Source organism: Mustela nigripes, chromosome 10 (assembly GCF_022355385.1).
Source record: "Mustela nigripes isolate SB6536 chromosome 10, MUSNIG.SB6536, whole genome shotgun sequence".
NCBI lineage: Eukaryota > Metazoa > Chordata > Mammalia > Carnivora > Mustelidae > Mustela > Mustela nigripes.
The window spans coordinates 19,733,772-19,748,519 of NC_081566.1; the positions used below are offsets into that span (position 1 = coordinate 19,733,772).

The 14,748-nt window shown below is 43.7% G+C and overlaps 1 protein-coding gene across 3 annotated transcripts in view; it reads right to left on the reverse strand.

The window, feature by feature from the left end:
- COLGALT2 (collagen beta(1-O)galactosyltransferase 2) overlaps positions 1 to 14,748 on the reverse strand; it is a 112,298-nt gene that overhangs the window by 20,345 nt on the left and 77,205 nt on the right. For all 3 annotated transcript variants that reach the window (XM_059412761.1, XM_059412760.1, XM_059412759.1), the window contains 2 exons: positions 13,188 to 13,392; positions 7,569 to 7,688 (listed from right to left, as the gene is read on the reverse strand). In XM_059412761.1, coding sequence (XP_059268744.1) covers positions 7,569 to 7,688; positions 13,188 to 13,392 — 325 coding nt within the window. The remainder of the gene's footprint in view (positions 1 to 7,568; positions 7,689 to 13,187; positions 13,393 to 14,748) is intronic.

Genomic DNA, 14,748 nt, shown 5'->3' on the forward strand with positions numbered 1-14,748 from the left:
GATGGACAGAGGGAGAGGGAGAGAGAATCTTAAGTAGGCTCTGCATTCAGCATGGAACCCAACGCTAGGCTGGATCTCACGACCTTGAGATCATGACCTGAGCCAAAATCAAGAGTCAGACACTTAACCAACTGAGCCACCCAAGCGTCCCCATTCTTGGGCTATTTTAATATTTTCAAACTCTCATGCACTTAGTCTTGCCTCATCTTAACTCATTATGCACACTATTGTCAAAGTAGTCTTCTTCAAGCACGATGCTGTTCTCAACAAAAACGGTCACACTCAACACTTGCAATTTGTTAAGTGCTTTCATATTTATGACATCATTTATCCTCATTTATCTTTTGGTTGTTTTTATAGATGAAGAAATCGAGACCCACCCAGATGGGGACTTGCCCAAGGTCAAATAGGGAGTAAATGGTGCCTAGATCCAATAGTGAGTAATTGGTAAGATCACTGGACCGCTCCAACTTCATGTCCAATAATCTTAATAATCTTTACATGACATTCTGTGGCTTCAGAATGTTGTTACTGAGAAGGGGCACCTGAGATCTCTCATCAGCTCATGCTCTGACTCGCAAGACCAATCCCCACATGCCTCATATAACCCTTTGACTTCTTTCACCTTTATAAGAAGTAGCCTCCAATTTTCTGAGCAGGAAGCACATTCCCAAATTTTCTATATGGCTCCTAACATACAAAGTGAGTGAGTCTGGGTAGAGCAATGGACAGAGTGCTTCTGCAAGCCTTAGCGGGTGCTACACCCCAGCTCCCAGCCCACCCCAGCTCCTCACTCTGCTCTCTGAAACTCCAGTCTGTAGTTCATCAACTCTTTGACGTTTCAGTCCCTTACTTTCTCTGAATGTCTCTTCACCTTTTTATTTTAACTAAAACTTGGTTTCCTTTGGAGGACACTGCTTCCCTTTCACCCATCAGGGTAGAAGCTGATTTTTCTTATCGCCCCCAATTCCCCTCCCAAATTGTTTCCCTTTCATCCCTCAAAACTCCCAGTTTCTTGAAGTGTTTATTAGCCCCCTCTGCCCCCTGGTCATGCCTCTTCAGCCACTGATGATGACAGCCTTTGGCTCACAGTCTTGCTGTCCTTACCATCATTATTTTTTTTAAAGATTTTATTTATTTATTTGACAGACAGAGATCACAAGTAGGCAGAGAGGCAGGCAGAGAGAGAGAAGGAAGCAGGCTTTCCGCGGAGCAGAGAGCCCGATGTGGGGCTCGATCTCAGGACCCTGGGATCATAACCTGAGCTGAAGGCAGAGGCTTTAACCCACTGAGCCACCCAAGCGCCCCCTGTCCCTACCATCATTCTTAAAAAACTTCAGCATCCGTGTGGTGATCCACTGGACGACCGGAATTCTAGTTCCTGCACCCACAATCATTCTTTCAGTGACCCACTACCATGTCCCCATCACCTCTTCATGTCCTCAGGTCCATCAGTATCCAACCTAGATTTCTTGGGCTGGCACTCTAACCTCCTTTAGAAAGACTCTTGATTTGCTTCCCTGGATCTTGCTTGGTAAAATCCCAGGCCTGCTTGAACTTGATTATCCACTGACTCAATCCCAAGAACACTGCAAGAAAAATTCACACAGTTGTGTTGATTGAATCACTTTAAAATTACAACCACAGATGTCACACTGGCACTCGATGCTGCCAAATGATGCAACTATGCTTCCATAGTAAATTCACTTTCCCACTCTCCGAGCGATCTGTTTTATGCCTTGTCTTCTCTCCCAACACCTCCAGCATCTCTCTCGAGCTGATGAACTATATACCTCATAAAGAAAGTACTCAAAGTAGACCTACCTCTTCCTTCCACCTCAAGCCCACAAACCCAGCTGCATCTGGACCTACACATTCTGCCTTCCCATCTGCTAGTGTGCAAGAAGCATCTCTGTTCCCACCTTGGACAATGTCTCCAATTCCGTCCTAGATTACAACGCCTCTTGTTTTCTCAAGGACTTCAGCCTTACAACTGCCTTCTTCTCTTCTACATCACCCAGTTCTCCTTATATATTGGATCCTTCTTGTTCATATATGAATATGCTAAAAATCTATCTTAAAAAGAACACAACAAAAACAACCTCTCCTTTAATCTCTCATTCCCTTTCAGCCACCATCCTATTTCTCTGTCCCCATCTCAACAAGATTCCACTTTCTCATCTCCCCATTGTCCTCCCTTTGACCTACTCCAGTGGGTCTGTGTCCCCATCATTGCACTGTAGTGGCTTTTATCAAGGTCATCACAGATCTTTATCTTGACAGAACCAATGTTAAATTCCCTATCCTCATTCTATTGGCCTTCTCGGCTGCATCTGGCTCCTTCCTGAGACATTTCTCAATCGTTCCTTCCAGCTTTTTGGCTGTTTGTCTCCCCCAGGGATCTGTCCTATTCCCTCCCCTCTTCCCTTTCTATGATCTTTTACTAAACAAGTTCGCACTGTTCCATGACTTCAAATGTCCTTTTAATGCTAATGACTTTCAAATGTCTGTCTTGAGCTGAAGTATCTTCCCTGAACTCCTCAATCATATCCAGGTATCTCCTAACTTTTTCACTGAGATGTTTTAAAAATATCATAAGTTTACATGACCAAAACTTCCCTCCCCACATCTTTTCCCATTTCAGTAAAGGGTATGCCAGGACAAAATCCTGGTGTCATCTGGATTCCTTCCTTTCCTTTGTTGGCTGCATCCAGGTCTCTGTAAGTCCTGTTGGCTCCACAACAAAATATATCGTAACTCCTCCTGCTTCTCATCATCTCCCTCTCCCTGCCACAGCTTGCACCCCAACCACCATTTTCTCTCACCAAGAGAGAGGTACAGCTCCTCCTATACTTAAATGTCCACACCACCAACTGAGTGATTTTTCTACATGCACATATCACATTATGCCACTCTCTCTGCCCCAGCCCAACACATTATCCCATTACTTTTAAAATAAAATCTAAATTCCTAGCTGTGGTCCCAAGGCTCTGTCTGATCCAGACACTTCTTCCATCATGACCTCATCTCCTTCTACTCAACTCCTCTGTACTCTGACCACACTGGCCTATTGTTCTTGGAGCATCACAAGCTCTCCTAATAGCCTTTATAGTTTTTTTTTTTTTTTTTGAGCTTTTTGTTGTTGTTTAGTTTAGTTTTGTTTTAAGTAGGCTCCATGGCCAGTGTCAAGCCCAATGCAGGTCTTGAACTCATGACCCTGAAATCAAGATCTGAGCTGAGATCAAGAGTCAGATGCTTAACTGACTGAGCCACCCAGGTACCCCTGTAGTTCTTTCTGCTTGGAACACTCTTTCCCCAAATATTCATGTGGCTGCTCCCCTGATAGATTGTCTATGTCTCTGTGTTGGAATACAAATTCATTGATGGTGAAGTTTCTGCTGATTTTGCGAACTGCTATATCTCCAGCATCTTGAACAATGCATGGAATATAGTTAAGTGTTTAATCAGTACTTACAGCGCCACTCTCTCTTCTAAAATATTCCCTGTCTCCTACTGCTTTCAGAATGAACATTCTGCCTTAGGTGGCTAATTCAAGGGCCACAACAGTTAAGTCACCCCAACCCTCAAATTTTATTTACTGTTCAAAGCCAGCCCTCTTCGAGGGTGAAAATGCTTTTTTGGATGGTATCTTTGCTCGGTCTGTTTCCTCTGCCTATAGTGCCTCACTGCACCACTTCTTCTGTTTAAACTTCTAGCAAAGCCCAGTCTGAGAAACACCAGGGCTTAGTGGACTCTTAGAACACACCTGCCCACAGCAATTTCTCCCTATTCCAAATTCCAACTACTCTTATATGTGCTTACAAAGCACTATACTGCACTATTGGGATCTTTTAATGGTTGTCCCATGTCTTCAGTTAAATATCTACACCCAAAACAGAGAATGGTTGTAAAATGTTTTGAATCCCCAGTATCTTCATAGAGTGACTCATAGATCGTAGGAAGGCATTCAATGTTTGTACATAAATATAATTCTTGTTCTAATGCTGAAATTGGTATAGTCTATTAGCAGCCATTTCTTTAATGCCCTTTGGGTTCCAGGTGCTGTGCAAAATGCTTTTAACATCTGGATCATCTTTCCTGAGGACACTTGACAGATATGATTTCATCATTAATCTTTTTCTTAATCCTACAGTGCCCTCTAGTCTATATTTCTGCACTATTACCCTCAAAGTTTTGTTTTTCTGATCATTTTTCTTACTCCAATTATGTTCTACTTTTTAAAATTCAGAATCTGAAATGTTAACAAAATTGTAACTGAAGAAGGTAAATATAAGAATTAAATAAAATGCCGTATATAAAGTGCCTGGTACTAGAGTTGGTGTGGTTTGGGAGGTCAATAATGAGAGCTATAAACTACAGATTCTTCTCAGATGAATTCTACTTACATAGCATGGTGTTGTGCATATTTGTAATTTATAATCATTAAAAACTTTATTGACAATGTGTGTGCTTCTACATATGGGTTAGCTTCTGTGCTCTCAGTTCAATGGGGAAAAACAAGAGAAGGCAAGGATCTCACTGGTCCTCTCTGAGCTGACATCTACTTGGAGTCAAGTCTGATGGCCATGAAACAGGGGTGATGAGGGGCTGCCCATGACCAAAGGTCAAACTGATCCCTAATAACCACGTTTCAATGTTTTATGGAGTTGATGTCCATTATTTTATTTGCCTCTCCCAACCCTGCAAAGTAAGTGCTATTATCTTCACTCTACGGATAAAATAACCAAAGCTCCGGGAGGTGAATTCTCCTTTCCTAAGAGACAGAGCTTGGTTTGAAATTCACTATTTTGGAATGGAGTTCAGTGCTCTTTGCAATGCAGTTTTCATGCATTTTCTGTTCATTCTTTCAGTGGTTTGGTCATCCATTCAGCAACAAGTTGTTTAATACCAACCGTATATCATGCACTGGGCTAGGTGATTGGGATAAAAGGCAGTAAGATACTGCCCTTGTCTAGAACATAGACAACAGGCAGAAACAGTATGTATTAAAGAAATTCACACAAAAAAATGCTAAAGGCTGGTTCAAGAAATACCGTCCCAATGAAGCAGCTCCCTATTCAATTCTCATCCCCCTACCACAAAGGCTGGATTTTTGTTGTTGTTGTTCATTATCCCTATTATTTTCTATATAGTTGAGAATAGTAGTGTTTCCTGTTGCTTTTTTCAAACCCAGGGACACGGGGATGAGGAGAGACTGGATGGCTTACAAGCTACAGTGCACACCAGCATGCAAAGGTTGTGATGGCAGGGGCTCTGCCCTCCTCATTCCGAGTGTCGGCTATGGACGCACTTTGCTCAGCACCACTGATGTGCTCCAGGTACACTGAGCTGACCGATGTTTTGCAAACAGAAGCTTACGTAAATAGAGTAAAAGAGCCTGTTATTTAAAGGATTCTTATGGGGCGCCTGGGTGGCTCAGTGGGTTAAGCCGCTGCCTTCGGCTCAGGTCATGATCTCAGGGTCCTGGGATTGAGTCCCGCAAGGGGCTCTCTGCTCAGCGGGGAGCCTGCTTCCTCCTCTCTCTCTCTGCCTGCCTCTCCATCTACTTGTGATTTCTCTCTGTCAAATAAATACATAAAATCTTTAAAAAAAAAATAAAAAAAAATAAAGGACTCTTATGAATCTTTTAAATTATTATTGTCTTTATTACCTTCAGGTCCCAACCATGTTTCTTTAAAAAAACAAAAAACAAAAAACAACAACAAAAAAACTGTGTTTCTTCTCTATTTTCTTGCTTCTTAGTTACTTCTCAAACACTCTGAATTCTCATTCAGCCTTTTCAAAATCATCCTCATTATGGGCATTAGCTGAAAAAAATCCACTGGACTTCTTGGTATTTCTCTTACTTGAACTTCCTTCCACATATCACACTCCTATTTTATTGAAATTCTGGGATGTCGCATAATCTTGTGGATGAATCTCAACTCAATGTCTTTAGGCTTGGTAGATTCATCTCTCCATTTCCTCACTGGACATTTCAACCTAAACTCATTCATTCTTTTACTCATTCAATTATTCAACAAATATTTACTGGGTGCCTACTAGGTGATAGGCAAAGGACTATACCTTGAGCCAAATATGATCAACAAGGCATTTACTGTCTGAAGGTGGGAAGCAGGAAATAAATATTCATAAACAACTCAGTGGGTCTAAAAATGAACTCATGGTTTTTCTCCTTTATTCTATAAGCTCTATACCATTTAAAACTCCGACAGTGATCCCAAAGCATTCAAGTCAGAACTTAGAAACTTTTCTCTGCTTCCCTTTTGCTCAGCCATAGACTGTGGCTGAGTCCCTTCAAGCCTATATCACAAGGTTCTCTTAATCTCTTCCTTTCTCTCCATTCCCCCTGGTCCTACCCTAGCTCGGATCCTTACCTTCTATCGCCTACTTTACCGTGTAATGTCCAAAATGATCTCTTCACCCCTGGTCTGAGACCAGCCATCCCCACCCCCACCCTACTCCAGCCATACTTCTCTTACCATGAGAGAGACCTTTCTAAGTTCAGATTTCAATCAGACATTCTCTGCTAAAAAATGTCTTCAAGAGCTCCCCTCCTTTCAGGAAAAGTCCAAACACCTTCTTATACATTAGAGGTCCTTCTGGCTGGGTTCCTGCCCACTGTCCAGCCTCACTTCCTGCTGTGCCTCCCAACCATCCCCCCTGCCCCCCCCACCACATCCTACACTCCCATGATGAATAATGGAATTTCTCAGATGTTACGTGAAAAAGATTCCCGTCCTCTGGGAATCCATTTCCAAAATCCTCCCCTAGGCAGAGTTTATCCATTACCTTCTGCTTTAGCCACACTGCACATTCCACATCCTAATTAGTACAGCAACCGGTAATTGAGCATTTACCAATTCTGACATCATGCTAGACCCAGAAGTGATAAAGGACAATAGCTTTGCAGGTAGCAAGATTGTTTCAAGTCCCAATTCATTGTTTGTTGAGCAAAGTGACCTAGGGCAAGTTGCTGACCCTCTCTGTACCTCCATTTTGTCATCTGTGAAATGGGATAATGAAAACCCTTTCACTGAGTGTTGTAAAAATTAACGAGACTACAGACAAAAAATGCTTGCCTAGTATCTGTTATACGATAAGCTATTATTAAGTTGAAGTCATAATTATTGTTATTGGACTTTTTATATATATCATGGAAAATTTGCTCCCAAGCCCTAAGGCTTTATCTCCATTTCACAACTAAGGAGGTTAGGTTGCTTTTCCAAAGCCATACAATCAGAAAGCAGTAAAAGTTTAGAGTTCGGATCCACATGACAAAACACCATTCTAGCTCTTATGACCTTGTGCGAGATGTATTTCCTGTATGCCCAGCTTCACCACCTGGATCGGAAGCTTGCTGAGGGCAGACCTTGTCCTATTCATATGTCATATTGGAGAATTTTAAGAATGAATGAACAAGTGAATGTTTCAGCCATGGCAGGCTGATGGCTGTGAGATCTCAGTCCTGGGCGAGGGGAAGAAGGGCTGGTATGGTTACGGTGGCAAGGGAACAAGAGTTATCCCCCAGGCTCCGGGTCACTCACTCATCGCCTCTATCTGCACGTGGATGAGATTCTCGATGTCCTCCTGCAAGGTCTGATGGGGCTTCAGGGGGATGGGCAGGTAGCCGTAGTGCTCTCGGTTGCAGACGTACATCTGGATGCCTGAGGACCCAAGACAGCAAAAAAGCAACCAATCAGAAAACACAGTTCTTAGTTCTCTAGAGACAACTAAGGGGAAACACACACATACACACAGACCCCAAAATCCTTAGACTGTGGCTGGAGCTAAGTTTGGCACTGAAACTGAACAGTAGTTGTTTCAGACACTGTCTGTAGACCTCAAAAATGCTCTTTATTAAGAAAATTTAACACAGCATTGGGGACTAATAAAAACCATGGGCCATTCTTCAGCTCAGAGGAAATTGATTTTTTTCTCTCCGAAGAAAAAGCATACCCATGATCTGAAAAGGAACACGAAAGGCATGAAGGGATCAGAGGAGGCAAGGAATTCCCAGCCCAGAGAACAGTCCGGAACACTGCAGTCTGCCGACAGGAAATAACAAGAAAATGAGGAATGAAATCCACATTTGATATGAAAGCCAACAGGAAGATCCTGCGAGGCTGACAGATTATTAAAGCTAAATCTAGGCATATGGAGAACAAAAAACAAAGGAAATTTAGAATTCTCCATGGCGTTTCCATGGTTTTATTTCTTCTCTTAGCAGGCATGGATTGGGAGTCAACCCAGAGATCTGAAACTTGCGTAACAGATTCATAAAGGGACAAAAGTCTGCATTTCAAGTCCTGGTAAGGATCTGCAGTGTAGCAATACCAGAAATAATCACCAGCCCCCTTGTATTCAACACTGGGTCTCCAGGCCCCATATGGTTAACTCCAAGAGCTGCCAGCACCTCTGTTTAACCAGGCAGCTGGGAATATAGGAATCAGGATGGTCTCAGAGAGATCCAACAATTGACAGTCCTGCCTAATGAAAAGATTGCTTAATTCAAAGGATGAGTCTGCCAAGCTCTGGTCCATGGGTCCAAGCTTCTGATTGGTTAATTGCTGTAATCATCTTTGCTTTCCAGACACAGAATTACCTGCATAGTGACTTCTCTATGTTGTGCAGATGAAATTTCCTCCAGTCAGTTCTCTCACCTGCCAAATCAGGTGAAGCTGTCTCATGGCATTAACAGAGAAGAACGGGGGAAAGAAAAGGGCCTTTATCCTCCTCTTTACTGAATCTGGCTCAAATCAGGGCTGCTCCAAGATGCACCGTTGCTTCTCTTGCTTCTCCAAGTGAACTCACTAACTCTGCTGTTTGCCCACGCAAATGCTTCTGAGGAGCTTCAAACCCAATTGTAGCCTCTTGCAAAGTGATGATGACATCAGGAAATGGAAGGAAAGTGATTTTATGTTTCGGTTCCCTCTCGATCCTAATTAGGTGAATCATTTTACCATTCACCTTTCCAAAGCTTCAGTAAAAAGGGAAAGGAGACCTAGAGAAGCTGTCCATCAAATGTGGAGGGACAAGAAAGGTATTTTCACACAGGCAAGGTTATACGTATTTATTTACTCTCGCACTTTCTCGAAAAGCGACTAGATGGTGCGGGAGAAAGAGAAGGGGGGAGGAGTAAAGGGAAGGAAAAGAGGAGGGGGTGGATCACGGGAAACAAGGAAGACTTGAGACATGACTGACAGGGGCGTCCCTATGGGGGGGAGGGGAAGGGGGTCTGGGGGTGGGGCCAGGAGGTGTGGTACCACTCAGATGCGAGCACATCGGCAGGCTCCAGGAGAGACATCTTCACAAACATGCAAAAAGAACATCTGCAAAATCGGACCATTCTAAGAGAGAGGGTTGAGGTTTTAGACAATTAGAGCTTAGTTTTAGATTGTATAAGGAATAATAAAACTAAGCAAAAACCAAAAAGGCCATTTTTAATTTAAACACAGGAGGAAAATTAACATAGTCTGTAAGTGGCTTAGCTTGGAATTAGGTTCGCGTCACTCTATTATTTTTCTTTTTTAATTAAAAACATTTTTAAATTCAAATTCAATTAGCCAACATATAGTACATCATTAGTTTTTGATGCAGAGTTCAATGATTCATTAGTTGCTTATGACACCCAGTGTTCATTACATAACTCTAACAACAAAAACACTGGCCATGATCTATCTTAAATCACCATATAATTCTATCAAGAGGGCAGGGGAGAATGTGTTTGCACTGAGGGGGCATAGGGAGGATAGAGAGCTAACTCCTCACCTTCCATAGTGGACAGTAAATCCATAATGCCTCAAGCAAAATCAGAGAATCAAGAAGTAGCAACATGAGCACATTATTTAGAAACACGGATATAATACTACACATCTACCACCATCTATTAGAGTTAGGTGTCTGTCTTCTAAAAGAGGGAAATGTTGGTACAGGGGGGTAATGTGTAGGGGATTTCTAATTTTATAATAAATCTCGGAACACTCTTCGAACTCTTTCAACTACATACATGGGTAACTTGATAAAACCATAAACATTTTAAAAGGAAATGTGTTGATCATTAGTTAAAGTCTATGAAGGAATCTGGTACTCTCAGTGAAAGCTACTGCTGGAGAAAATTTTCTGTCCCTTCGGAAAAGAATGATAAATGAAACTATACCTCAAAGCTCTGTACTTGTCTTGTGAAAATATCACACATTTTCTTGTGCTCACATAGTACCTTAACACAACAAATTAACATGCTTATTTTTAATTGATTTGATGACAAATCAGATTCAGAAGGGCTATGACTTGTCCGAGGTCACACATAAGTCATTAGCATGAAACCTTGGTCCCTAAAGAGCCAAAGCCAAGTAAGGAGAGCTTATCTGCCCGGGGTTCCGAAGCCAAGTCTCAGAACCAGAACTAACTCTTGAGTTGCCATTCTCGCACTTGGGAGGCACATTGATTACTACCACTGCCATGTAGGAGGCAAATCTGCCTGCCCATCACCCACATCTCTTGCTTTTTTTGACTCAACAGCAGACATTCAGAAGATGACTGACTGGCTGGCGCCAGAGATGGGTCCTGTGGCCACGATACAAAGCCCACATCCCTGGCCACAATGGGAAGTGAACTCCTGACTTTGGCTTCCTTATAGCCACAGAGACTTGTCTATGACCCCTGTGCTCCCCTCCGGGGCCAGATGAGCGGGAACTCCCCAGCGCACCAGCACACTGGGTTGCCCCTCCCACTCATCCACCGCATGTGGCCATGACTGGAGTTAGAGGTGAGAGGTTAAGGATCAAGGTCTGCGGCTAGACAGTCCTGCTGGGTACCTGCAGGCTGTTGATTGCTTTTCGAACATTTAACAAATGAAGCTTTAATGGGTGAAACACAGCTCAGAAGCTTCACAGAGTGAGAATAAGAGAATGAATACCATCTTTCATCAGGGGAGAAGAGGAGTGCTTTTTGCTCTGAATCTCCCAAGCTCCCGTGGGCCATACAGGGCTCCCGGGCTCATTCTTGTCTCTCCTGGAAATACTTCGAGAGAAGTCCAAGTGCCACCTTGGAGCCATAGGACTGTCAGGAAAGCTATTTCATTTCCCCCAAATGACAGTAATTCTTTCCTGCTTGACCCCTGACGCATTCACGGTTTATGCCACCGGTGTGACCCTCAGCTTGTTCTGCCTCACAACTACTACCAATGTTTCCACATGTGAAGACCTTATCTCCCCCAGTAACACAGAGCCTAACACGATGCCAGGCATGAAGGCAAGGCCTAGGGTATTGATTCCCTCTCCTTTCTCTTCTACCTCTTCTCTCCCCTGTTGAATCACTAGATAGCTTTGGGCCTCTCCACCTGTTTCCAATGTCCTGGGAAGGCCTATGGGATTCTGACCCACACACACACAAAAAAGGACGTTTGAGTGAACAGGCCAAGCAAAGGACAGAGCTGAAAAATTCCTGCTGAGCCCTTGTCACTCTCCAGTCCCAAATCCAGTTCTTGATTTTAAAAAAAAAAAAATCCTAATAATTGAGTGCTTGGGTCACAATAAGACCTTATGCACTATCAAAGAGGGCTCCGTTAGGCAAAGGCCATTACATGACTGTGAACCGTTCACTTTCTTGGAACATCCTTACTGCAGGCTTGGAAGCAAAGGGACTGGCCAACCCAAGGGAATGAGACCGTCCCAAGTCTGCTTCCCATCCTGGAGAAGTCAGAGCAAATCACCGATGGGAGTTTTAAAAAGGCAGTTTCCATTAACTTTGACCCAAGAACCTTCATAAAAACTCCTAATCCAGATGAGAATCCTGCTTTGGCCTTGACCCAGGGTTCAAGAATGCCGACACCTGGCCCAAGAGTCTAAATGGCCGTAGCAGCCAAGAGAAAATAATCAGCTTTCCCCATTTCCACAAAACATTCTCATTCCTACCAAGTCTACAACTGATGAGTGGGATACGGATGGCTTTAAAGATGGCCCGATGCGTGCACTATAGCTTGAGCTGGTATTAATATTCTTACCTGCCGGCAACCTGCCTCAGTTTCCTGGGGTCCTGATCCCAACGCCCCCCCAGCTTACATGGCCACATGAGTTTATGCACCACCTGTCTGGTTTCTGAGCTCACTTTTGTTGGTGGTGAAGTGGCACTTTTCTGGCTCATGGATAGTGGGACCCGACTTCTCTCAGGAAGGTCTTATCTTGAGAATACAGCCTTGCTTGAGGAATGTCGTGTGTCTTCCTGCTGAGTTGCCATAGTGAATGAAAGCCTCCCTGGTGGCATGTGCAGGGTGACACAAGAGAAATGACTTACCCTTCTACTGACTTGTCATCCTCAAAAAGCCTACCAACCCCACTGGAAACATTTCCCAGTGGTTCGTGAAAGACTCTGGCTCTGCCTTTCCTTCCATGGGGACTGTGGCAGAAACTGCTGGTCACCTCCACAGATCTGTCCCCTCCTCCTTTAGAGTAAAAGAACTGGGGGTCTAGACTGCACAGAATCAAAAGCACATTCTGAGCCCTGCTTCCAGTTATGTGTTGACCTGTGACTAAGTTCTGGCTAAGGGGACATGCATGGAAGTGACGCGTTCAAGTGCTTGAATGAGAGTGCCCTTCCCTCTCCAACTTACACTCACTAGCTAGAACGCATCCATAGAGATGAGCTGTCTTGGGTCTTCCAGTTAGGGGCGATATTCCTGGAGGATGGAGAAGCAACAGAGAAGGAGCCAGGGGCTCTGAAAACTTTGGGAGAACAGAGCCACTCTGCCAGTTCAGACTTTTTAAAGAAGAGATGAACTTCTATTTTTAAAGTCTGGAGTCTTTGCCAGTGTTGTTTTGGGCTTCTGTCACAGTTTCCTAAATAATTAAAAATTCCTGTAGGGAACAAAGTGATGTAGCAGTATCACAGAGAAGAAATCACCTGCTCGTGGTGGCCGCCACCAGCACTGTCGCCCCAGCACTCAAAAAAAGAGAGAGTGGATATCTGAGGAGGGGCCAGCCCTGGCTCTTGGTCATTGGTGCTTGCAGGGACAGAAACAGATGGTCCTGAATTGCAAGTAAGTGTCTCTAATACTACCTGAAAGGAAAGGTTAATATAGGCCCGTTTTATATGAAGATGCACACAATAAAGGAGCTGGGTATTCGCAGTGTTTCCATGATGACAGAACAACTGAACACAACCAGTACCTGCTTGCCGGCTGGAAAAGGCAAAGACAATGATGTCATCAAAGGTCCAGGTATAGTCCTGGTGCGGGGGATAGAACACCAGCTTGTCAGAGGCTTCCTTCCTGAGGTCAATCAGGAAGGTGGAGTGAACCATGGGGACAGGAAAGCAGCCCATCCTCTTCCATTCTCTGATCTGAAGGTAGTCTGGGGTGCGTTTATAGAAGCCCTGGAAAAGAGAAATAGGTGGGCTTTGTTCTCTGAGCTGAGACCTTCATCTTTCCCAGTCTTCCGCTAGGCTCCTTCCTTCCGAGCCACCACCAGAGCTAAGGAGAAATCCCCAAGTAGAGTCATTTCTCTCATCTGGGCCTAAGAATTTCCAACAGAGCTCAAGCAATGCTATTTGCAAAGAAAATAACACTTCAAGGTTCTTGTTATCAGAAATATTTTTGGTTTCAGCTTATCTCTGGATTTAATGACTTCATCAAAGTATATTTTATGTGGATGTATGATTGAATGTGAAGGATAGGTATTAAGAGGTGGTGGGGCAGAGCAGTTAAAAGCACAGGTTCTGGTGTTTGGCTGCCCGAGTTCAAACTCTATCTCAGCAGCTTATGGTCTGGAGGTACGGGTCAGGTGACTCAACTTTGCTCTGCCTATTCCCTCATCTGTAAACCAGGAACAATGGTCTACTCCATGGGCTTGCCTGTAAAAATTCGGTAAGGTAAAATCTGAAAATAGCTTAGAATAGTGCCTAGCACCCAGAAAGCATCAAAAAAATATTGGCTAATACTAAAATCACTACGTTACGTGGCTAATATTTTTAATGAAATATGCAGTACTTAAACATAGAAACAGGGTCCTTCTGTGCAGTTACTTACTCAATATTCTGGTGAAGCTGTCCCTGCTCCACACTCTTTTTGGGGATTCGCCTTTAGAAAGTTCTTTCTGGATGAGCACACGGGACAATGAACCTCCTCACTCTGTGGTTTTGAATACACTGGCTTGGAAAAATCCAACTTGGTTTCCCCCCAAATTTAACTGCTTATTCAAGAAACATCTACTGGGCGCTTGCTGGATCCCGGGCACTGTGTTTACATGATGGAGACTTAGCAGTGAACAGGCATGCCCAGTCTCAGCCCTCATGAAATACGGCATCCAAGGGAGCTTCCACTCCAGTGGCACCAATTATATCTTGACTGTTGCCAAAGCTCAACTCTGTTCCAGAAAAGGTGATGATGTATGATGTATGTGAGAAGTTGTTACATGGATGTGAATGTTGGAGGCTTATAGAATGAGTGTGAGCCAGTACCCTGAACGGTGTCACACTACTCCGTGGACAAAGAACTTCTCCCTTGTTCATTGATCGTCACCTTATTTTATGGTCACGTTTTCTGCTGAGATGTCAGCACCCACACATTAGGCACGGCAGCCTCTTCTACCTCTGCAACATTTCCTTCAAGGCCTAAGTAGGTGTTCTGGCTGAGCTCACCCTAACACTGACCATGTGATGATGCAGAAGGATCACAAATTAAGAATTTGAAAGATGCGAGTGTTAGAATCATCTTAACCTTCCTTTGGCTGT